General features: G+C 40.2%; 1 protein-coding gene across 1 annotated transcript in view; it reads right to left on the bottom strand.

The window, feature by feature from the left end:
• LOC103264212 (ATP-binding cassette sub-family A member 13-like) overlaps window positions 1-23,531 on the bottom strand; it is a 254,311-nt gene that overhangs the window by 113,532 nt on the left and 117,248 nt on the right. Inside the window, exons 15-17 of the mRNA XM_021714356.1 lie at window positions 6,351-6,405; window positions 4,703-4,880; window positions 1,255-1,370 (exon numbers count right to left, since the gene is read on the bottom strand). Coding sequence (XP_021570031.1) covers window positions 1,255-1,370; window positions 4,703-4,880; window positions 6,351-6,405 — 349 coding nt within the window. The remainder of the gene's footprint in view (window positions 1-1,254; window positions 1,371-4,702; window positions 4,881-6,350; window positions 6,406-23,531) is intronic.

The raw sequence follows: 23,531 nt of genomic DNA, 5'->3' as shown, positions 1-23,531 counted from the left end.
TGCTTAGAGCTAGGTACACACATAGCTAGATCTTTATAAGCAGGTTCACAAATTTCTACTTGAGTATAATAAGTATGTCTACTATAAGCATGTTTTATAGGTTAGGATATAATAATCTCTAAATAATAAAATAATTCTAATAGCAACAATAATGGCTAAAATTAATTTAGTGACAAATCTGTACCAGTTATTATCAATGATATCGACATAAACTATCTAATTTATTATTTGCAGCAACAGAAATGGAGTTTTACAGGGAAGAAACAAAGGCTAGAAAGATTAATTAATATTTCCAAGAATGGAAATAGAGTTAGTGTGTGGTAATATCAATATTCCCCCAAAAGTTTTGTCTTTCAGTCATGTCTCTCTCTCCCTATCCATCTGTTTCTTCATCTGTCTCATGTTCTCTCTCTCTCTACCTATCTCTCCATCCACCCATTCACCTCCCCACCCATCCATTAGTCCCTAAAAATGATGCATATTTGTTTAAGTAAAACTCTGCCCCATAATTGGATTATTTGAATAATTCTGAGCTGCTGCTATAACTACACACTGTGCTCACATCATTTTACTTTTAATCTTTCACTTAAGCAAAAGCTGAATGTTTTATTTGAATTATAACAAACAGTATGTTATTTTTCCTACCACCAGCATCTCTTATGTAATCAACCTATATATAAACATGTATGCATGCATATAAGACACATATTTCTGACACCAGAGAGGTATAATTTTGAGACCACTAGCAATGACAATTAGTGTGCATAAATGAGAAATTAGTAGCAGAATTTTCTCCATTTGCTATTTTTCCTCTGGGGGAAAAAAAGGAAAGAAGTTAGACGAAGCACTTCTTTTCATAGAAGAGGGGGAAAATATGTCAGACAGAGCCACCTGAGAGAACCTCCACAAATGCAATCCCAGAGCTAACTGGATTATGTATTTGAGCTCCTGATTAATGTCAAAATGAGAGTAACAGAGAATCTATTTCCAGCTGCACAAGTTTGTCAAACAGCTTGAGGGCCTGTCTGAGACAAGGCGATGCCGTCTTCATCATGGCCGTGTCAGCCCTGCTTCCCTCCATGGGGCATCCATCATCCCGCTCAAGCTTGTTTGCTCAGCGTCCCTTGTAGAAGCAACATAATTGCTTCAAAAGAGAGGAAATCATGAATGCAACAGCAGGTTCAAAGCCATCCTGAGGGTTTTCTGTTTCAGACAACAAACCATAATTCTGCAGCAGCACTTCTCATCACATACCCGAAAAGGGCCAGCAGGAGGGCTGTGGCTGCCAAGTTCTCTCGGAAAGTAAAAGCTGTTAACTGGAAGGCGACAATAATGGCGACACACAGGCAGACGGAAACCAAGTAAAAGACCTACGAAAATAAAAAGAAAAACGAGAAAGCTGTGACATTAGACAACCATGCTTACTACAAACTACCTATCCTGAAGTTTCCTTTCTACTTTTACTTAAACATATTTACTGTTTTGTACATTAGGAGTTTTGCACCTATAGAATTAGTCCTGGAAAGTCACAGTTATGGTCTGAGTTATCCTCCCAAAATGTATATGCTAAACCTTCAGAATGTAGAATGTGACTGTATTAGGGAACAGGGCCCTTAAAGAAGTGATTAAGACAGAAATAAGGGCATCAGGGTGGGCCCCTATCCAACATGACTGGTGTCCTTATAAGAAGAGGATATAAGGACACAGACATACACAGAGAAAAGACCAGGCGAGGACATAAGGAGAAGATGACATCTACAAGCCAAGGAAAGATGCCTCAGAAGAAACCAACCCTACTGACACCTTGATCTCAGACTTCCAGCCTCCAGGACTGTGAGAGAATAAGTTCCTGCGGTTAAGTTACCCAGTCTGTGGTATTTTGGTATGACAACCCAAGTTGATTAATATAGTCGCCCACACACGTCTCCTTTGGAAAGGGTCAAGGAATCAGACACCTTCCATGAAACATGGCTTTCCCTCAACACACAGAACTGAGGTCAGATCCTTTCTGATTCCCTACCCAGACTTACCTTGGGATGCTCCTTGACCAACAATACCTTGACCTTTCTTAAGGACTCTCACACCCAGTGCCTCTTCTCATGGAGCCTTCAGCTGCAAATCTCTTCCTCAATATCATCCACATGGAAGACTCCTTCTTACGTCTCAGATGTCAGCTCAAGTTTTACCTCCTTCTTTAATCTTCCCCCTTGAATTTACCCTCCCTTTCATTGTTCTCTTTCATTCTCTCAACAGATCTAGTCATGCTTGTTTTCTACTGCCTTCCATAAGAATATAAGCGATAAGGGAAGAGAGAGCTCCTCTGCCTTACTAATGGCTTTATGCCCAATGCCTCTGCCCATTTAGGCTATAATAGAATAGCATAGACCTGGTGGCTTATAAGCAATAGACGTTCTTGCTAACAGTTCAGAGGCTGGAAAGTCTATGATCGAGGTGCCGGCAGATTCAGTGTCTAAAGAGGGTCAGCTTCCTGGTTCAGAAACTGTGACTTTCCACTGTATCATCAGATAGAGCTCTCTGGAGCCTCTTTTCTAAAGACACTAATACTATTCATGAGGGCTTCACCTTCAGGACCTGATTATCTCCCAAAGTTCCATCCCCAAATATCGACCCATTGGGGATTAGATTTCAACATATAAGTTCTGAGGGAACAAAAGAGTCTATAGCAACCTTGGACACACTTGAACCATATGAGAACCTCAAAAATAATTATAGAATTGGTGATTGAATAGAATAAGCAGGAAATGCTTGGATGAAGGTAGAAAAACAGTTAACCAAGAAGCAAATAACCCTCCCTCCCCTTAGACCCCAAGTTCAAACAACAGAGCCAGATTTATTAGCAAGGATGAGGAGAAAAACTAAGAATGTAGAAAAAAGGGGAGGCCCTGGAAATTTAGAAACTTTGGACACTCCATGGTTCCATGGTGTCCTGGAAATGTGTGACCTTTGTATGATCTTCGTTTTTTTGTTTTTGTTTTTCTAGAGTTGGTGTCTCACTCTGTCACCCAGGTTGGAGTGTGCAGTGGCATGATCACAGCTCACTTCAGCCTTGAATTCCTGGGCTCAGGCAATCCTTCTGACTCAGTCTCCCAATTAGTTGGAACTACAAGTACATGCCATCACACCTGGTTCAATAGTTTTTCTTTATCTTTTTTTTGTAGAGACAAGGTCTTGCTATGTTGCCCAGGCTAGTCTCAAACTCCTGGGCTCAAACAATCCTCTCACCTTGGCCTCCCAAAATGCTGGGATCACAGACATGAGTTATTGCACACAGCCTGCTCTTATTCTCTCTTGATGCATCCTTCTTCCCTTTTCTCTGAAAAGACTGTGGCCATTAGATTTCATTAAATGGCAGATGTGAGAGAGCTGAGTGACCAGCATTAGTGTGGAGCACCACAAACAAAGCTGAATCAGGAGGCAGAGGCTGGCTGGCCCTGAGATGTTGGCCCTGCACTAACTAGATTAAGATCTTGAATGACTCACCTCCATTTCTCCTACCTTTTTAAAACATGTCCCTCAGTAAAGACAAAGGGTTTAGAGGCCAGCGTTATTCAATCATGGTTGAGATTCATCAATTGCCTTGGGTACTTACTAGATACAGACCTCCAAGTCCTACCCAGACCTGTTGAATGGATCTTGAGAAGTAGGACCTTTGGCATCCTCACTGTTACTCAATGTTCTACTGATCAATATCACTAAATGAATTGATTAAACAATATGAACTCCTGAAAAGTTGAGATAACTTAGGTATGACCCATTCAAATTGTACTTTCAAAAAATCCAGAGTGCGTGATCAAAAGGAAATAAGTTAGCTAAATTCTAAGCCAGTTCAAAGGAATAAACATTACACAAGAGCAGTGTGTCAATATTCCAGATTCTGTATGAAATGTAACACACCTAGTATAGTACCTGATGGATAGCAGGTGCTAAGTAAATGCTAGGTCTGTTAGGCCTTCCACTGACTTAAGCAATATATTCTATTTCATAGGATGAATCATATTTATGAGGGCAAAGATAGCACTTTCCTATACAAAGGACAACTCTACTCAGAACAATGAAAGTAGATGTTAACCATCGGCAAACAATCTATCATACAAGAAGCATGTTTTTTAATGTCTTACTCAGGATACATGTTCTGAACGATAGGAAACAACTAGACAATACATCTGTTATTGTCCTCCTGCCTGAAGACAATGATCTGGAGGGTTTCCACCGGGGAAGTGAATGCATACAGAAAGTGTTAATAATGCTGACAAGAGTTGGTATACACATTACACATATGTCACAATATGTATCAGGCACAGGACTCACTGGAGGGAGTTTAGGCATGCAGATGACAAATTATTTCTAACGATTCATATCTTCTCATCTTCTGCCCCCCTTGAAAATAGCATATTAAGGTGATTATTTTCTCATCTCCCCAATAAGAAACTTTGCATTTCTAGGCTGGTTCCTAATTTCCCAGATCTCCAGCCTGAGGCTTATCAGTCTTTCCCTAATGAAGGAATCCTAAATGACTGATGGTGATAAGTCAAGGTGACTTAGAGTCTGAAATGCTTTTTACCAATAATGATTTCTTCTTTTGTAGATAATCCAAGATAGCCAGGGAATCCTTCCCTTCAACAGACACATTTAAATAGTTCACTAGCATGGAGACACACAGACTCTCATCCCCGAATCCTACCATATCAAAGAGGAAATTAGTGAACCAGTACGTCTTATAGCCAAGGCCACTTATGTGCTGCAGCTTTTTGCCTCCGGTCACCCTGTCCTTTACCACGGAGCTACCAATCGATGCAGACAGGATGGAGAATCCCAGCACAATGCAGAGGGCAACACCACACTGACGGATGCTCTCCAGGCTGCAGGTAAAACAGAACAGCTCATCAAGTGTTAGATCAAGAATGAGTCTTCTTCCTGTTACTAACAATCAGTGATCATGACAGCAGTAAAAACCACTAATTGACAACTTACAATAGACCAGGCATGTTGGCTATGAGGATGGGGATTCCCTTGTTTGGAGGACGGGGACCGTTTGGGAAATGGATTATTGTTTCCAGTGTATGGAAGACATAACTAAGGAGCACAAGTTGAGGAGCATTTTAGAGTCTATGTGTCGTCTGTTCTTGACCCTAGAACCTGACTGCCAGTTAAGATGAAAGATAACTCAGAGGGGCCTCTGTGGTTAACTCTGACCTTTTCCCACACTGGGACTGCTTTGCTCCCCAGAGATGCCTGCCAGAAAGGGGTCTTCACTACAGCTCCACACTTCACTGTCCCGCCTCTGAACTTAGTCACTCAAAATACCAATAAGATTTTGCAACAGATTGAGGTGTTTTGTAATAATATACACTGTACACTTTCTTGGCTATGTTTTTCTATCTGGAGCACCGCTACCAGCATGCCTCTATCAAGTCAATTGCTGTCTCCTCTCTGTTCATCCTTTAGAAAGTCAGGCCACAGCCTGTCTTTCAGGAGGCAAATGTGATGAAACCTCTCACCACAAATTATTTGTTGTGCTGTGCCTTCTGTTCCATCATGTCTTGTTCTATAACAGACATCCACTAGCCTACTCCTGGAATCTGGGCAGGTGTCAGAGACTGTTAAAGCTAGAATACCTAAAATCAGTATGTGAATGTGAGGACAAGCTGCAACCCATGCTTCCTGCCAGGTTAACAACTTGATGAGAGAATCTCCTTTAAGCAGCTTTGCATTCCCCAACTCAGTAGATAGGCTATAAGAAGTATAAAAACAGTACTTACTTCTTTTATTACAAACTTTTAATTAAAGTTTATCAATCGCATAATAGAGACGGCAGGTGGGGAAAAAAGAGAAGACAGGCAGAAGCATTGTACCTCTCATCAAGAGAGTGAGAAATGACACCTAATTCTGTACCCAAGGAGCACTGTGATCTTGACTATACCTGGACCAGGACTCCATCTGGACCATAAGGAAAACCTTGTATGAAAAATGTTCAAGGAGGTGTTACTATGTTCATCTATATGAATGCCATGTTTATGCTTTTAATCTGAAAAAGTGTTCTGGAAGATGTGCAATACCATAAACTTACAGGATATCATTCCCTTAGAACAAATTTCTGCTTAGAAGGACAGTGCATGATATGCTCATCTCTTTAAAGCTCAGTGTATTTCCTCTTTTAATAATCATTTTTCTCACACTTTGCAAAGAAATATCCAAGCCCTGGGCCACTGCTGTATATGCCAATATCTCTCGAGGCAAATGTGGAAGAGAGATCAAAATCATCCCTAAGTAACCCAGAGTTTTTCTTCCATGGTCAAGGTCACACATCCCTTAGTATCCTGTCAACTCACATCTTGTCCTCATTCAGCAAGGCCCCTCCATACGGTTGGCTGTAGAGTGTTATTCCTGTGGGGGGAAAAATAGAAAAGTTAAGAAGTGAGTCTCAAACCCACTCCTACATGATAAATCACAGTCCATCTCCATGCCACGCTGACTCTCTGTGCCTGTACGATGCTTCCTGTTTGCTTTGTGAAGGTCCTGCTCCCTGCAGCAAAGAATGGCAAATTCCAGTCGGGCTTGATGGCTCAGCCTGTAATCCCACACCTTGGGAGGCTGAGGTGAATGGATTGCATAAGCCTGCGGGTTCGAGACCCACCTGGACAACTTAGTGAGACCTCATCTCTACAATAAATCAAAAAATTAGCCAGGTGTGGTAGCGCGTGCCTGTAGTTCCAGCTACTTGGAAGGCTGAGGCGGAAGGATCGCCAGAGCCCAGCAGGTCAAGGCTGCGGTGACCGAGAGCAGCCACTATACTCCAGTCTGGGCAACAGAGTGAGACTCCAACTCAAAAAAAAATAAAGAATGGCAAATTCCATCTTGCAGCTCAGCAATGTGTGCTGGGATTTTTGTCACTGCTGCTATTGTTAAACATAACCAGCATGAATTGTTCATGCATTATATGACAGGCACTGTGTTTACAGGTATTCACATTTTCTTGTCTAGTCCTTGTAAGTTTCCCAGTGGCTGAAGTAATATACTATTCATATATTTGCAGTGAGGAAACAGATCAGGTGAAGTAACAATATACAAAGAGATTATTTGATAGAAACTTGGACAATAGTCAAAAATTAACTTCTAGGTGACATGGGGTCTAGACAGAATACAGGACAATTTTATCAAACAACTTTTGTTTTTGAAAGTTTTTTAAAAAAATTTTTTTTTTTTTTTTTGCTTTCCTTTGCTTGCTTTACTGGGCTTGTGCCTTAGTGTAATGTCAGCAGCCAACATGAAGAAATTGTCACCAACTTATCAATTAAAAGTATTTTACTATAAAGGACATTTAGAATATCACACAGTGTGATATTCTTTGCCCCCAATAAATTCTAGTAAATACTGCATCAAGAAGTCCATAAATAAAACAGATTTGTGTTTAATCTTAAAGAAATTATGGACTGTAAGAATAATCAATTTTCCCTATTCTAATTATCTGTTTCAAATATTTGGAGCCAAACATGTGTCCTGTATGTGAAGGGCATCACAGAAGGTACAAATCCTTACTCTATTTCATGTTACACTCCTGGCTTTTTCTTCTTCTTCCTTTGATACATGGCAATTCTCTACCTATTGGAGACTTTTTTTTTTAAGTTGGAGTCTCACTTCATCACCCAGGCTGGAGAGCCATGGCACACTCATGGCCACCCCCAGTGTCAACCTGCTGGGCTCTGCGATCCTTCTGCTTCAGCCTTCCAAGTAGCCAGAACTACAGGCGCGCGCTACCACACCTGGCTATTTATTTATTTATTTATTTAAGAGAGAAGGTCTCACCAAGTTGCCCAGACTGGTCTCAAACCCACAGGCTCAGGCAATTCATTCGCCTTGGCCTCCCAAAGTGCTGGGATAACAAGATGAGCCACCGAAACTGGTCCAAAGACATTTTTATACTCCATTTTGTCCAGGTGTGTGTGTGTGTGTGTGTGTGTGTGTGTGTGTGTGTGTGTGTGTGTGTGTACTGTATTTGAATGTATTCTCTTATTTATCTTTAGCATTCCTTTATTAAATACCATGAAATATAAGTAAGCATCAGTAAATTAAAAGGTACAGAGCTGGAACAGACATTAGTACTCCAAAATCCCAGCAGTTTTACCACCAGATGTCTCAACTTCTGTCCCTAGCTCTCTTCTTCTGTCACCTGCTCTCTTCTCTGCTCTCCAGCTATGCCAGCCTTTTATTTTTTTCCATTATGGACACTGTCATGCACTGTGGCAAGTTTTGACTTATAGCAGAAAGAAGAGTGGAGGACATCTGCTCAGTAAGTCTTTTGTACAGTTTTCCAGAACAATTTATCTGATTATAAATTAAGCTTGTCCAGATATTCTGGCCCAGACCCCTGCTGTGCCATTTCCTAACCCTGGACTTACACATTCATCATGAACTGATTTGTGTGGTTTTGGCCCCTCTCCTGTCTGGGCCAATAACACCCACCAGTCTTCCTCCTATCTGTCTTTTTCTCACTGAGCTTGACTCCAGCCACGCTCTTCATAGTGTCTCCAGTCCCTTCCTTCCTAGTTAAAGTGTGGACTCACAGGCAGCATTTCTCTTAATAAGCAATCCTATTGTCAACCACCCCTACCAGACAGTTTTACAAAAGATAACTGACATTAGACAGGATTTATCAAGTATCAGATCCTGTCAGTGGCAAGTGCCCCACTGGTGTACAGATAGTGATAATGTATTTGCAATGTTGTATGCTATTCCAGACTCTATATATGAATATATGAATGAGAACATGCTAGATTAGAGACAAGAAATGTGGTTAGCTGACTGAAGGTCTCGAAATTATATTATTAGAGGAACACAGTAGAATATTAGAATTATTTAGACTGAAAATACACATACACACATACACCTGGACAAAAAGGAGTATAAAAATGTCTTCAATAGCTAGAGAATTGCCACGTATCAAGAAAAACATAGACTCGGTCTACAATGTACTAGAGGGAAAAGTCGGTCCAAGGAGGCAGTTTCAAAAAATAACATAAAGCACATAAGTGGAAGGTTGGAACTCTGAGACAACCCAACATCTGGGGAGGAGACTAAGTTCACTTACACGGACAACAGTTTACACAGTAATGCCTATTCAAAAAAGCCCAGCAAAACTCAAAACTGAGGCTCAGTGGAGTGTCCAGGAGGTGAACACAAGGATGTGCCAGGAGGGTGATGTGCCCAGATTCCATGAGGAGAGGCCATGGTGGCTCTGCATCCTTCCCAGGCCATCTTATGGGCCTCTTCATTAGTCCTTTGATTTTCAACCTTTATATTAATAGTAAAACTTTAATTGTAAGTATAGTGCTTTCCTGAGGTCTGTGGGTGGTTCTAGCAAATTATCAAATCTAATAGGGTCATGGGAACTCCAAAATTTATAGCCAATCAGTCAGAAGTGCAGGTGGCCTTAGGACCCTGGACGTGTGGCTGGCATCTAAAGTAAGAGCAGTCTTGTTGGGGACAGTGCCCTTTGACTTGTGGGGTCTACGCTACCTCCAGATGGTTAGCGCCAGAGTTGAACTGCAGCATACCAGTTGAGGGTGATATGAAACACCCTACATAGTTGGATGCTTCTCTGCACATAGCAGGAATGTAAGCATGACCAGAAGTCTCTCTCTGGGCTCTGTTCTCCCTACATCCTCCCAATCTCCTTGGGTCTTCTCAAGCTTCCCTTGAGTGCCACAGATTTATCCTACACATCTCCGCACACAACCTGAAGAGGTGTGAAACCCCAAATAAAGTCCATCATTGGCTATAGATGTCCTCCTCCTTCAGCTTTCCCACTACTGTTAATGTCCCCATCATCCTCCCATCCCTCTGCCCTTCTCCACCGAACACATCCAAGAAGCCACCATGTTCTGTCTCTTATATCTCACCCCCATCGCCATAGTGCCAGGCTGTAGACAGCCCAAACTTGCATTACCTCTCAGATTGTCTTCTCCCTAAGTTCATAATGCTACCACCCAGAAGTCCTAGAGAACTTCTAGAAAGAACAGAAAGAAAAATGTAAAACATATATATATATATTTTTTTTTTTTTTACCTAGAACCAGAGGCCCTTTAAAATCAAGTCTAAGGCCAGCTGTGGTGGCTCATGCCTATAATCTCAGCACTTTTGGAGACCGAGGCAGGAGGATTGCTTGAGCCCAGGAGTTCAAGATCAGCCTGGACAACATAGCAAAACATTGATTCTATTTTTAAAAAATCAAAAAATTAGCCAGGCATAGTGGCATGCACCTGTCATCCCAGCTACTTGGGAGGTTGAGGAAGGATAACTGCTTAAGCCCAGGAGGTTAAGGCTGCAGTGAGCCATGACGCCATGACTGTGCCACTGTATGCTAGCCTGGGCAACAGAGTCGGACCCGACTCAAAAAAAAAAAAAAAAGGTCAAGTATATTTCTTATACCATCCTATTCTTCCACTTTTGTCATTTGAAAACTGGATTGCTATCATTTTCCTAAGCTCCATAACTCCAGGCACGTTTCACCATTTCCTTACAATTCTTCATTCAAACCCCACTGACACCATACTCCTAGCTCAAGTCTGTTTGATGACAAATTAAATTTCCCTTTTAAAAAAATTATCATGGCACTTGTTTTGTTTTTGTTCCAGTTTTATTGAGGTATGATTGACAAATAAAAATTGTATATATTTAAGGTGTACAATGTGATGCTTTGGTATATGTTTACATTATGAAATGATTACTACAATCAAGGCAATTAGCATATCCATCACCTCTTATACACTGCTGGTAGAATTGCAAATTGGTACAGTCATTATTGAAAACAGTTTGGAAGGTCCTCAAAAAATTAAAAATAGACCTACTGTATGCTCTAATAATCTCACTTCTGGGTAGAGATTTTTTTTTTAATTACTATCTTGAAGAGCTATCTGTTCTCCCGTGTTCACTGCAGCATTAAAATGCACAATAGCTAAGATATGAAAACAACCTGTGTCTATTTATAAATAAATGGATACATAAAATGTGAGATAGATAGATAGACAGATAGACAGACAGACACATAATGGGACATTATCCAGCTTGAAAAAAAGAAGGAAATCCTGTCTTTGAGACAACAAGAATGAACCTTGAAGATGTTACAGTAAGTGAAATAAGCCAGACACAGAAAGACAAATCTTGCATGATCTCCTTTATATGTGGAATTTTTAAAAATCAAATTTACAGAAGCAGACAGTAGAAGGCAGGGGCTGGGGAAGGGGGGCCACAGGGAGATGTCAAAGGGCATAAACTTCCAGACATAAGATAAATAAGTTCTGGAGACCTAATGTGCAACATGGCAACTATAATAATGTTTATATACATGAAATTTGCTAAGAGATTATATCGTAAATATCCTCATCATGCACAAAAACAAAAAAATTAAATTTAAAGTAATATGGAGATGGGTAAAAGGGAGGAGAGGCAGATCTCAGACTCTGAGTCCTTTCACATCCATGAGCAGACAGAAGCGGCCAGTGGCCAAAGTACACAAAAAAATAGCCTTTGGCCGTGAGTTGCATGCTGCTTAGGATATTAAGCTGTTTATATAGATTCTGATAGAGCAATCCTGTCACATCAGTATGATCATGCCCATTTATAGAAGCAGCACCTGGAGCGCAGGTATTCGGGAAACCTTCCCAGAGTCTGACAGCTGTGCCATGACTGAGATTTAGACCTTGGGCTGCAGACACCACAGCCATTTCCCTGACAGCATATCATACGCCCTCTTCAAGCATATACTTTCAGTTCCGAAGAATTCAGCCACACAGTGGGAAGGAGACAGGGTTGGAGGCTGAAGGCCCCTGTTCTACTCATTTGTGAAGTGAAAAGATGAAAAAAAAAGTTGCTATTTCTGTGGAGAGTTCAATAATAAAATGTTACATTACCAAGGTTGGATCTTTATTTCATCAGGTTGCATAAATATCTTTTCTTACCCTAAACCGTGACAGTCATTGCTGAAAGATTAAAAACAGTGCTCTCATATTTGCTTTCTGTCCCCTCATTTCTCTGTTATAAATTTACTGCCCTTCATTTTAGCACATTTCCTGGATTTGTATCATTCTTTTAGGGTTTTTAATCTAGGAGGCGAGGGTACATCTGTTCTCCTATCTCACTGGTGAAATGATTGACTGCTTCTGTGGTTAGTAATTCCCCAACATGCCAGACCTTACTCTGAATGTTTTCATAATATTTTTTCTCATGCAGTAACCTGATGGTAAAATTCTGTGCTAAAGAAATTACTACCCCCTGCATGCATTTCTCTGAGTCAGCTTGCCACATTTTAGATGGTAGATTCTTACAGAAAAAAAGGAACCCGTGAAGTCTACCCTGGGTATTTCCTTGTGTTCCAGAAACAGAAGCAGAACAGAAGAAGGTGACAACTTTTCTAGAGCCTGGAACCTGATCCTGACCTAGGCAGAATCCACAAGTCTGGAATTCCAGATTTGTACCTGCCTCCTCAAATCACCTATACGTGGCACTGGAAATCTTGCATCTACACTAACAGCTACAATGGGTGCCAAGAACATGTATAAAATGGAAATGAAAACCTCAACTGTGAAAACAGAAGAGAGAGGCTGGTCTTCTGCACATAATGAGCATGAGGAGAGTGCCACCCCTAGCCATTCTGGCCTCTCTTCCTGTCCTTTCACACAAGGATGTAAACTTCACCCAGGTCTTAGAAGTACAATACCACTACTGCAAATATCAGAAACCTTCAAACAGCAGTGGCTTGCCCCTCCTCGCTCAGAAATAATGCTTCTCACTGGGCACCGGCTTTGGAGTTCTATTATTTACATATTTTCCACAGAGTAAATATTTAAATATGATATATTAAAAAACATACATTCTCTACAGTTTCTCTCACAGGTCTTCCAGGGGAACTTCATGGCCTTGGAATGTGGGCTTCCTGCTCAGTGCCCAGTGCTTGGTGCTCCAGGATGATTCCCTAAGCACTTTTAAAGCCCACCATCAAGCTAAATCCCACTGCACAGTCATTCTCAGGTATTCCCCATGAAATTAAGAAATTCTCTTTCAGGGCCAGGTGTGGTGGCTCATGCCTATTATCCTGTAATCCCAGCACTTCGGGAGGCCAAAGCAGGAGGACTGCTTGAGCCCAGGAATTCAAGACCAGCCTGAGCAACATGGCAAGATCTCGTCTCTACAAAAAGTAAAAAAAAGAGAATAATAATTAGCCGGGCATGGTGGCATGTGCCTGTCGTCCTAGCTATTTGGGAGGCTAAGGCAGAAGGAAGGCCTGAGCCCAGTTCAAGGCTGTGGTGAGCCGTGATTGTGCCACTGCACTTAAGTCGGGGCAACAGAGTGAGACCCAGACTAAAAGTAAAAAATAAAATAAAAAAGAAAGATAGAAACAGAAAAAGGCAGAATCTTAGACCACAGTGCTTAGGAAGGAAAGACTAATGCATATGTAGGGAAAACCCTGGACTGCTCAGAGTCTTGAGTTAAGCCCACCCCCACACCCCGTTCTGCATGGCATTTACTGCCAGTTTTATAAGACAACAGCCTTCCCTGTCAGGTCAGAAGTCAAACATTGCTCTGTTTGTTCTGATTTTGGTGGTAGAAATCTGGACACTGAATAGTACTTGAGTTTCATCAAGGGTCAAATGGTTTCCCGCTATTGCCAATCCTTTTCTTATAGCATTATGACACCGGGAGAGGGACGGGGATGTGGGATTGGCAGTAGTGGGAATCTGCCTGGGGAAAGGGGGGCACACCTCATCAACAAGGGTACCTGCATAATGAATATTTGTATACCTAACCGTGAATTGTACCCCACATCTTTAAAATAAAAAAATTAAAAGTCAAAAAAAAGGGTCAAACAGAAATTTGATACCTCTTCCTTCACAAGACTGAGAATTTGTTTAACAAGCATTTCTTCCATGATTACTCTGTAGCAGCCCACTAATGGGGAGAGACAAGCAGGCCCTCTCTTGAGGAGGCCATTATAGGGTTGGGGGCTATAGACCACTCATGGGAATATGTACTCTGGATGACTGCCCAGAAGGGTTCTGTGGAGCAGAATGGGGAGGAAGTGAGGGGAGCTTCCTGGGGCAGGGTTGATTCGACCCCTGTGACACACAAGGAACCTGGCACAGGACTGGTGGGCGAAGGAAGCACAGTCTCGGAGGGTTGCCTGCAAACTGCAGAAACAAGTCCTGTTGGGAGTACCAGGGAGGTAGTAAATACAGGAGGGTGACAGCCATGCCATGTTTTGGTTCATGAACACTAAGGGAGCTTGTCATTTTCATACAGCAATTTAGCTTATCACTATATTAGACATTTTCAAAATCATAGTTATTCTTTCAAAGTAGCTCTGCAGGATTGAAAATATGCAAAATCCAAGCTAATGAGTCTTTAAATGGATGCTCAAAATATTTTGTATTTAGCAAAAGGGGGGAGGGTCATGGAGTTATTTAAATACATGATGTGCTAGTATTTTCTCAAAAAAAGAAAAGAGTGATGATTGGAAAAGAACAGAGACATGTAGAAGGTTACTCTCTTCCCTGAGAGTCTCAGGGTTCCCCAAGACCCCTGAGCAAGAAGCAGCAGGCAGGAGAAATCACACCCACACAGGTTTACTCTCACACGCCTTCTCAGGACAGCCCCCTAGTACTTTAGCCTAGTAAAACTTCAGAAAACAGAGCTCTTTCCAGAGATCCCAAGAGAGAGGGGATGGCTATGACCTGTCCTTGGAGAGGAATCCCATCAGATGTGGCAGGCCTACCGCAGAGAAAGAAGTGTGGTCGAGGGGGGTGGGGAGGGTGAGGGGAAGGAAACTAAGGCAGAGGGATATTCTAGTGACTTATCTGAGGTCAAGCATAATGGGTAGCATATTTGAGAACTACAATCTTGATTTTCTGGATCCCAGTTCAACCAACTTTCTGTGAGACTAGGAAAATTATTTTTAGCTTTTGATACCCTCACTGTAAAAACCACATTATTGCAAGGGACAATCTCTGTAATTGCGTTGTTATTTTCATTGTATGGTGAACACTCAGTTCTCTATTTAGGTAACAATCACACTGTGATGGAGTCTTGAAGCTGATGATGTTGGTAAAAGGTCCAAGGCTCTTAAGGAAAGGGGGCTTTCAACATCACAATTGAGTAGAAGCCATTTGCTCAAGGCTCTGGCATCACTTCACAGATTTTCAGAAATAACATTTCAAAATGTACATTTTGAGTTTATTGGAACAATTTTTCATTGTTTTGATTATTCTTATCATTTATATTCTGGTTTTTCTTTCTAAGAATTGGCCCACAGCAATGTATAAATGTACAAAATTAGTTTTCTCATTTAGTACGCTCATTATGGCTACATCTGTTATGGTTTCCAGACTATATATTTGCCATTTGTAAAAATGCACATCTGTGCTTTTGTCCAATATCCATTATGATAGCAAGATGCTTAACATGACTCCTATTCAAGTAGTCACTTCTGGGTTCATTACTCCTATAAAATATATATCTTTGGAAATATTAACACCCAGATGTCTGTAAGCATTCATATCCAAAGAAAATATTTGACTTAACATCAATATATCTGGGAAAGTTTGTGTTCTTTTAATTAATTCACAATGAGACACCAGTGAGATATGTAAGAAGAATCCAGTTAATTCAATCTGACAGAATATTAAGAGAAATATATAAACTCTTCTTACTAAAAGACAGTTTGATGGCTTTCTCTCTCTCTCTCTCTCTCTCTCTCTCTCTCTCTCTCTCTTTCTCTCTCTTCTTCCTCTTAATCTCTCCTGAAAAACATATTTTTTCCTCAATATTAAGATTAGTTATTACTCTTACTGAATAACAGATGCCAATTTCAGGAAGCCTTTAAATTTAAAAATAGCTTAAAAGATAAAATTAGAAGACCTTATAAAGTTCAAGCCAATCTAAAGCCAATGAGAAGTAGTCACTGCATTTTGATAAAAATTATTTATTTCCAGGATTTTCTCTACACATGCACATTATTATTCTTGAATTATGTTTTGCTATATATCTTCAGTTTCATGGATCATTCTTGAACTTGGATTCAATATTGTTGTGATCTTCCCTTTGTTTAATATCACAAGTTATTTTAGAGCATTCATTTTTACTAACAATATATCTACAGTATATTTTTTAAACCATATTCTACATAAGAGTATCTCTGTGGTCTGTTTTCTTTATGGACATCTTCACTAGTACAGAGTTTGAGGAGGATAGTTTTTTTTTTCTCCATGTTCCATAGGTGGTATTCCATTACCCTCCGGCATTTGAGGTTGTGATTAATAAGTCAAAGACCTAATTCTGGTTCCTGCAAGATAAAGTAACCCCAGTTCTGCCAGGTCTTCCTTTTACAACCAAAAATCCCTAGACATAACACAGCAAACAAGCATAAGAAGATTCTGACAGGTGCAGAGGAGATGGTGGTCACATGGGACTGACAAAGCTTAAACAACACAGTGGTGAATCCCCCAGGTTTCCTTATTCCCTCACATATATCCCAGACAAGGAACTATAGAAGCCCCCAAAATGAAACTGCCAACAAGCACAATAAGAAAGCTCCAGGCCGGGTATGGTGGCTCAGCCTGTAATCCTAGCACTTTGGGAGACTGAGGCAAGGGGATTTCATGACCCCAGGGGTTTGAGACCAGCCTGGGCAACTTGGCGGGACCTTGTCTTTACAACAAATCACAAAAATTAGCTGGGCATGGTGGCGTGCATCTGTAGTTCCAGCTACTTGGAAGGCTGAGGCTGAAGGATTGCCTAAGCCCAGAAAGTCGAGGCCAAGTGGCCATGAGAGTGCCACTGCACTCCAGCCTGGATGACAGAGTGAAGCTCCAACTCAAAAAAAAAAAAAAAAAAGCTCCAAGAAAAGACAAAGAACATGGAAAAGACTACAAGAAGCTAAGCCTTCACACCCACCTGACAGCAATTAGACTGAGCGTGGTGATGCAGTGCTCTGGCTCCACCATGAACCTCCACCCCAGTGTCAGCCAGGCCTAGTGGAGGACAGAGCATCCACCCCAATTCAGCTATGATGATACTGAAGGAGACGTTCAGAGTAGTCTAGTTGGTACTCTGCTACCTGTCCCCGGTGTCAGCAAGGCCCAGTGGAAAACCTTCTACTCAGAAGCAATGAGACAGGCTAAGTTGGTGCCTCATCTTGCCACAAATGCGTCAGCGAGAGTGGTGGGAGATCTGAACCCACCCACATCCAAATATAATCCAGTCTAAAGTCAAGGAGAAGTAATCACTGCTAAAGCAGTGTAAGTCACTTTGACCTAGCCAGGGTGATATCATCAAGCCCGGGGTCAACTAAAGGTACACATAGAGTCAAGTCTCACACTATTTCTCTCCAGAGAGGTTGTCTGCTAAGAAAAGAACACTAAAAGGGACCCAGAGTCTCATAATATAGTACCCAAAATGTCTGGAATAAATTGAAAGATATCCTTCATAGCAGAAACCAGGATAATTCGAAATTTAAAGACAAAAGAAAATAAACAGATGCCAACATCAAAATGAATTGAATGTTGGATGTATCTGACAATACACATCAAAAAGATGCTTTAACAACCCATTGTGAATCCTCAAATATAAGAAAAGTGAACTCTCGTTAAAACATAGAAATGATTAAAATATAACCAAACAGAAATTCTGGAATTAAAAAATACAATAACAGAGATCAAAAACTCGCCGATGTACTCAATAGTTGAGTGAAGGTAAAAAAATGTTAGAATCAGGCCAGGTGCAGTGGCTGATAACCTCAGTGCTTTGGGAGGCCAAGGTAGGAGGATCACTTGAGGCTAGAAGTTTGAGACCAGCCTGGGCAACATAATAAGATACCATCGCTACAAGAAATAAAAAAATAAAAATTAGTGGGAGTGATGGCACATGTCTATAATCCTAGCTAATTAGAGCAGCTGAGGCAAAAGGATAGTTTGATCCTAAGAGTCTGAGGTTGTAACAAGCTGTGATCACGACACTGCACTCCAACCTGAGTGACAGCAAGACCCTGTCTCAAAAAGAAAAAAAAAGAATATAATCAATGGACTCAAGATGGAACCATAGAATTATTTACTCAATCTAAACAACATAAAGAAAAATAAATTTTTAATGACACTTAGGAAAGAGATCTGTGGGAAAATAACAAAAGAGCTACCAATCTTTCTAACAGACCTTAGATAAAAGAAAGAATGAGAGGAACCGAAAACGTATTAAAGGACATGATGGTTGAAAACTTCCCCAAGTTAGTCAAAGACATAAACTGAAAAAAATAAGAGGTTATTGAATCCCTTATAATAAGAGGTTGTAGAATAAACCCCAATAAATCTATACCAAGACATATCATAATTAAATTTCTCAAAACTAAAGACAAAAAAAATTCTTGAAAGTCGTCACAGAGAGAGAAGGAAACACCATCTAGAATAGCAATGGATTTCTCATTTAAAACCACGGACATCAAAAGGAAGTATCATGTTTTTCAAGTGCTGAACTTTTCTTTAACTGCCAGTCAATTCTAAATTTAGTAAACCTATCATTCAAGAATCAAGAGGGCAAAAAGACATTATCAATTTTAAAAAAAGATGATTTTGTCATTAACAAATCTTCTCTTACAGAATAGCAAAAGTAAGTTTTCTAAACAGAAAAAAAAAATCATAACAGAAGAAGTCTTAGAACTTACAAAAGTAAAGATTATCAGGGTGTGCCTAAAATAGCAGTAAATGTAATAGACTATCTTTTACTTCATGAATTTTTAAGTCATAGCGGGTGATTTAAACAAGAACTAGATGTCATGCTCAGTATATTAGAAAATACTGAAGACAATGTGAAGAGGGTAAAAAGTCCTAACCTGAAGAAAGGTATCCATAATTCACTCAAAGTTGCAAATGACAACATCAATGGACAGTGATAAGTTGAAAATATATATTACAGTGCCAAGAACAATCACTGAGAAAAGTATATGAAGAGATATACTCAAAAACACTATAAACAAATCAAGATGGAACCCTTAAAAAGTGCTCAAATAACTCATAGGAAGGTAAGAAAAGAGAAACAGAGGAAACACAAAACAAATAATAGAGTGTCAGACTTAAATCCCAACATATTAATAACTACCTTAAATGTAAATGGTCTCAGAACACCAATTAAAAAACAAAGATGACTTTACTCAATTAAAAACTATGAGGGGTACCCCCCAAAATAAAATTATCTTTTGGTGGATGGGCCTCTTGTAGTATAGGCTTCCCTCACTAAGTATGTGTTCTAGGAACCCATCAGTGTCAGTGTACCAGCTAGCATTGTTGTGAGAGGCTGTGTTTGACTTCCGTGAAGTTTTCTGTTTGTTTTTTTAAGATTCTTTCAAGGTATTTGCCCATTTCATGATTTACAAGGGCACCTGCCCTCACCACGCTGAGTGTTCAGCAGCTTTTGACCCAGGTCGGCATGACTCCCGTGCCCCGCCCCTCTATTCAACTGATCTTGCCCCGAGTGACTATTTTTTATTTCAACAGATAAAAAAAAGTTCTCAAACGGAAACGTTTTGCTAATGTGGAAGAGGTGAAGCAAAAAACAGCAGAAGCACCAAAAGGCATCAAAATTGGTGAGTTCAAAAACTGTTTTGAGCAGTGGAAAAAGTGTCTCAGTAGGTGTAATGCATCAAATGGAGAGTACTTTGAAGGCGACTGAAGTTTAAACATGTAAGAATAAATACACAATTCTTAATAAATAAATTACAGATTTTTGGGGTCCTCCTTCATGTGACCCAATATACTAGGCAAAACTCACTTCAAACACAATGATAGTTGAAAGTAAAAAGTTGAAAAGATATACCATTAAACATTAATTTTAAAAAATAGAGGACAGCCGGGCTCAGTGGCTCAGCCTGTAATCCCGTGCTTTGGGAGGCTGAGGTGAGTGGATTGCCTGAGCCCGCGGGTTCAAGACCCACGTGGGCAACTTGGTGAGATCTCATCTCTACAATAAATCAAAAAAAATTAGCCGGGTGTGATAGCACACGCCTGTAGTTCCAGCTACTTGGAAGGCTGAGGCAGAAGGATCACCAGAGCCCCGCAGGTCGAGGCTGCAGTGGCCGGGAATGGCCACTGCACTCCAGTCTGGATGACAGAGTGAGACTCCAACTCAAAAAAAAAAAAAAAATAGAGGACACTATATTAATAACTGGTAAAGTAGAATTTACAACAACTAAAAGTACTATGGACAATGAGGAACATCATATATTCATAAAAGAATTTACCAGAAAACATAACCATTCCAAATGATAAAAAGGATCAACCCACTAGGAACACATGACATTGCCAAATATGCACACACGTTTGATATGTACATCAAAGTTTCAAAATATATGAAGCAAAAACTGATAGTGCTGAGAGAAGAAATAGACAAATCCTCAATTTGGAGACTTCAATACCTACCTCTGAGCAAATGATAGAACTACTAGACAGAAAAATCAGCAAAGACATAGATGAACTGAACCACACTATCAACCAATAGAATCTAACTGAGTTGTACAGAACATTCCTACCAAAGACAGCAGGTGACATTGTTTTAATCACCCGTAAAAGCTTCACCAAGACAAATAATATCCTAGACTACAAAATAAACCTCAACCAATTTAAAATAATTAAAATCATGCAGAGTATAGTAACTGACCATAAGGAATCAAACTAGAAACCAATAGCAGAAACACCAGAAGAAAATTCTAAAAATGTAGAATTTGTTCAGGTTTGATGGCTCAGCCTGTAATCCCAGCACTTTGGGAGGCTGAGGCGAGTGGATTGCCTGAGCCCGTGGGTTCGAGACCCACTTGGACAACTTGGTGAGACCTCATCTCTACAATAAATCAAAAATAAGCTGGGCATGGTAGTGCGCACCTGTAGCTCTGGCTACTTGGAAGGCTGAGGCGGAAGGATCGCTGGAGCCCAGCAGGTTGAGGCTGCAGTGGCCGGGAGCATGCCATTGCACTCCAGCTGGGGTGACGGAGTGAGACTCCAACTCAAAAAAAAAAAGAAAAACGTAGAATTTAAGTAACACACTTATAAATGTTCACCACATCAAAGAGGAAATCTCAAAGGAAACTGAAAAAGTCAAAGGAAGGTCTTACTCGTATTCCTTTTTAAGTAATGGGTTCTGACTTATAGCTTTGTAAAAACTTCATCTTTATCCTGAACTTTAGAAAATTCACCAGATTTATACATCAGTAATTGCAATTTCCATATTCAGATATTTTGCCTTAATCAGGGCAGATTCTTCCAATCCATTTACCCAGAGTTATTTTGTTTTGTGTTTGATGCAAGTTTTCTTCTTACATCATTCCTTGTTATTTTAAGTGTTATTCATCTGCTTTTTTTCTCTACCTAATTCCTCTGGCTGGTCAGTTTTATTGTGTCACTTTTTTCCTCGGTGTTCTTAGAGAATATTTTGTGTTTGTTCTTCAAATCAATAATTCTAAATGAAGGAGAGAGTTCTGCAATCAATAATGTTATTCACCGCATCCAGTGAAAATTAATATTTCTAGCTGCATCTGAGCTAGCTCCTTTGTTCTCTCACTCTGAAACTCAGTCTGGCAATTTTCTTCTCATCTTTTATCTTCTGTTTAATAGAGTGCACACATTTCCCTGTATGTATGTGGATATAAACTCATCAAGAGGTGCTTCCCTTAAAAATAACCTCTCAATACATTCAACATTTTCCATGCTGTGTTTGATGGCTTCCTTTGTTTTCTTTTGTCTCCTATTCTTCCTTTATTCCATCAAGAGTAAGCTATTACTGATGCTTTTTACTGCTCAGAATCCTCCCATACCAGGATTCCCATTACCTTCACTTGGATGCTCCAAATCGTCTCCTTCAAATATCTCCAAAGCTCTCAAAGACATATTGAAAGTCTTGAATGCCAACCAATAACCAATAACCAATAACCAATGACTATTCATTCAGGAGCTCTGTTATCAGGTTTTGTCTCCTGTTCTCATGCTCATGCTTTCTTATTATAATTTGGGGATTTATTCCTAAAGAGTTTCTGATTTCATCAAAAGTAGACAGGAAAAACTATCAATCATGCATGTCATGGATTGCTCCCAGGTTTGTTTAATCTCTGCCCCATCATCCTAGCATGTAACATACATAGTCTTCTTCCTTCTTCCCTGGGGCTTACAACATCTTGATGAGTTGTGGCCTTCCAGGAAATTCAGAAAGAGAAGTTTTAATGGGGAGACAGGAGGAAAGAAAAGAAAGAGAGCTCTTTCTGGTTCTAGATGCAGATTGATCCTCCCCATCCTAGAAGCCAAGTGTCTGTCAGGTTCCTAGCAGTTTGGAGGTGAGTGTGGACATTACTACTCTGATTCCTAACTTACACTTTTGTTTTCCCACTTCAATAATCAAAAGATGAATCAGCTGGGATGTTTAATCCAGTGGTTCTCAAACTTGGCTGCAATTTAGAATCATCTAAGAATATTAAAAACTCCTGTAGTTCAAAACTTGCCCCAAGTCAACTCAATAAAAATATCTTTGGGTTTGCAATAGAACACTCAGGTGATTTCAATGAGCAAAAAGTTTGACATCCGTGGATCTAGTATGCCATGTCATTGCTAAGGTTAACTTCGCTCATATGGTGGCATTTCTTTTTTTTTTTTAATCAGTATTTTTTATTATGATACTGTGGGGTACAGTTAAGGGTTAGGTATACAAATATGCTTCGTTCAGGCACCCTTATTGATAAGAGGTGTCTCCCCATCCCCAGACAGATATTTACTACCATTAATCCCATCTCCCTTGCCCTACCCCCCATAGTTTCCCACCACTATCAATCATTTTCTTATAGTATTACGTTGGATGTTCAACGCCCACTGTATGAGTGAGAACATGCAATTCTCAGATCTTTGTTTCTGTGAGAGATAACTCAGTATTATAGACTCTAGTTCCATCCAGGTTGCTGCAAAATTCATGATTTTGTTCTTTTTAATGGCTGCGTAGTATTCTATCGTGTATATGCACATTTTTTTAATCCAGTCCTCTTTTGATGAACAGCATGGTTGGTTACAGGTTCTTCCTATTGTGAACAATGCTGCGATAAACATACGTGTGCAGATATCTTTTTTATAGAGTGATTTGAGTTCTTCAGCGTTTATTCCCAGTAGGGGGACTGCAGGGTTATATGGGAGGTCAATATTTAGAGCTTTTAGGAATCACCATACTGTTTTCCAGGAGTTGCACTAGTTTGTACTCCCACCAACAGTGTAGAAGTGTTCCCTTTTCACCACACCCTCTCCAGCAACTGTTATTTTTTGAGTAATTGATAACTGCCATTCTGATTGGAGTTAGGTGGTATCTCAGTGTGGTTTTGATTTGCATCTCCCTGATGATTAGTGAGGTTGAACATTTTTTCATGTGTCTGTTGGCTGCTCGGATGTCTTCCTTTGAGAAGTGTCTGTTCATATCTTTTGTCCATTTTATAATGGGGTTGTTTGCTTTTTCTT

Source organism: Carlito syrichta, unplaced genomic scaffold (genome assembly GCF_000164805.1).
Source record: "Carlito syrichta isolate Samal-C Ts95f unplaced genomic scaffold, Tarsius_syrichta-2.0.1 Scaffold305631, whole genome shotgun sequence".
NCBI classification, from domain to species: Eukaryota; Metazoa; Chordata; class Mammalia; order Primates; family Tarsiidae; genus Carlito; species Carlito syrichta.
The sequence above is the reverse complement of the archived record's forward strand: the minus strand, read 5'-3'. Positions and strand labels throughout refer to the sequence as shown.